Below are 2,270 nucleotides of genomic sequence, written 5' to 3' on the forward strand. Positions count from 1 at the left end.
TGTAAGGAGCAGAGGTCTGATGCACAATCCCCCGCTCACCGTAGAACTCCCTCAGCTCAGCATTCAAATACTCCCTTCCTCGATCCGTGCGTACCTCCTTTACCTTCTGTCCACACTGGTTTTCCAACAGGGTCAGCACGGACTTAACGACAGCTATTGCCTCACTCTTCAGCTTCAAGAACGACACTACCAAAAGCCCGGTGTACTCGTCCAGAAAAGTGGCGACATAGCTATTTCCCCCATAGGACTCTACAGACATCGGCCCTGCGAGGTCCATATGGACTCGTTCTAGAGCCCGGCCCACACTGGAGTGTGACTCCGGAAAGGGTTTCCTAGAATGCTTGCCTATTACGCACCCTTCACACACCGCCGCACCAACCTCTCGGAACTTCTTCGGTGTCACGTCAAGGCCAGCGACCATCTCTTCGTCAGCCAGTCGCGCCAAGTTACCGTAGCTCAGGTGGCCAAAGCGTGAATGCCACAGTCGTGCGCAATCTGCTACAAGATGTACTGACACAACCGGTCCACCAGCCTGCATTCTCGGCAGCTTCTCCTTGACTTTGACGGAATAAACAGAATACTTGCAATGTGCATATAAAGACCATCGTTCCCGGGAATTCCAAACATCCATGCTCGTCCCAGAGCCCGAAAACTGCGCACCATCATTCGTCAGCTGTTTAAGCGACAAGAGCCGAAACTTGAACCCAGGCACGTAGTACACGTTTCTAATCTTGATTACTACTGGGCCCTTCTGCTTATGGTAGTAGTAGTTATTCCCGATGTGGAATGAATAACAGTCAGTTTGTTCCTTCACAACTTCTACCAACAGGTCCCCATAACCAACCGCGTAGTGCACCTCACCTCCGCCACACTTCAGCGGAATCGGGTCACAAGGTTTGTAGTCCCTTAGTGACCGTGCGTCCGGCGTGACATGGTAGATAGCGCCAGAGTCCAGGTACCAGGTAGCGTCTAGCTCCCGCAGCTGTGGCCCTGACGTCTCCGTACTGCCCGACGCAGCCGACGGTGACACAGTAAACGCCGGAGTGGATTCTAGCTCAGACAATTCTGCCGCCACCGTACGCGATGGTGAATCCCCCAGCTCCAGCATGAACAGCGGGCGCTCAACCACGGCGGTGGCATATCCGCCGTCGTTTCCAGCGCCTCCATCTCCACCACGGCGACGTCTGTTCCTACACTCTTCGGCAGTATGACCCAACAGATGACACTTCGCGCACTCCTTCTTAGGCTTGGGGCATTCCTTGGCGCGGTGACCGATTTCCTTGCAGTTGAAACACCTAACGCCGTTACCGCCGCCGTACTTGTTTCCACGCCTGTAGCCTCCACCGCGGCCGCTACCACCGCCGCGCTCGTTACCCCTATCTTGATCGCCCTTGCCGGCGAAGAGGGTGTTGGGCGGTACGCTCGTTGATGCTCGTTCGTCGATAACGGTCTCGACGCCCAACAGGTTGTTCTCGAGCTCATCCAGCGTCTTCGGCATCAACGTTGTCCCTATGGCATACTCCAGGCCGGTTCCGGCCCGGTTCCGACCTAACGGGTCCAGTTAACGAGATCGGTAACCGGTCGGTAGGATTACCGGGCGAACCGTTATCCGTTAACCGTCCCCAGTAATCGGTAACCGATGTCGGTAACCTGGCATGAGCCAAAATGAAATTAATACTGAGATATCTAAGATGAGAATGTAGTATGAGTAATGCTAAAAATTACTCATAGATAGGTACGATGACCGTACACACAAATCGAAATTGAAATACAGGAGCCACTAAATTGTTTGGCTAAATTACTTTAGCCGTATATTGTGAAGACATTCCATTTAGCATCACTGTGTCCCCCTACCAAAATGGAAGCGTGCTAAAGAACGTTCCTGAGAACGCTAATAATGCTAAGAACGGCTTAAGAATGCTGGTGCTGCTGAGAATGATCTTATGCCAGTCTCAAGCATTCTTATGACGGTTTTACGAAAGAATGGCTTTGAGAATGCAACAGTGCGGAAAACTTAGCAGAAACACGCACAAGTTACAGCGGTTTGCCCCTTCCATATATAGTTCAAGCAGGAAACAGAGAGTCAGTCCTGTATTCTGAAATAAGTTCATAGTGCTGAAATCATCCACAAGACCGACCATGAGGGCCCCTACTGCTCTGGACCCGCGGGTAAGGCCCTTCGAAAACTAGTACTGGCTGGCACCAGGAAGTCGCCCCAGTATACAAGGAAGCAGACACGCCCCAACAATCAACTATCCAACGAAGGATTA

The 2,270-nt window shown here is 52.1% G+C and overlaps 1 protein-coding gene across 1 annotated transcript in view; it reads left to right on the forward strand.

Moving 5' to 3' along the window:
* Positions 1-2,139: 2,139 nt before the first annotated feature.
* VOLCADRAFT_99810 (uncharacterized protein) overlaps positions 2,140-2,270 on the forward strand; it is a gene marked incomplete at both ends in the record, with an annotated part of 1,521 nt that continues 1,390 nt past the window's right edge. Inside the window, one exon of the mRNA XM_002958485.1 lies at positions 2,140-2,169. Within this exon, the coding sequence (XP_002958531.1) occupies positions 2,140-2,169 (30 nt within the window). The remainder of the gene's footprint in view (positions 2,170-2,270) is intronic.

Source organism: Volvox carteri, assembly GCF_000143455.1.
Source record: "Volvox carteri f. nagariensis unplaced genomic scaffold VOLCAscaffold_96, whole genome shotgun sequence".
NCBI lineage: Eukaryota > Viridiplantae > Chlorophyta > Chlorophyceae > Chlamydomonadales > Volvocaceae > Volvox > Volvox carteri.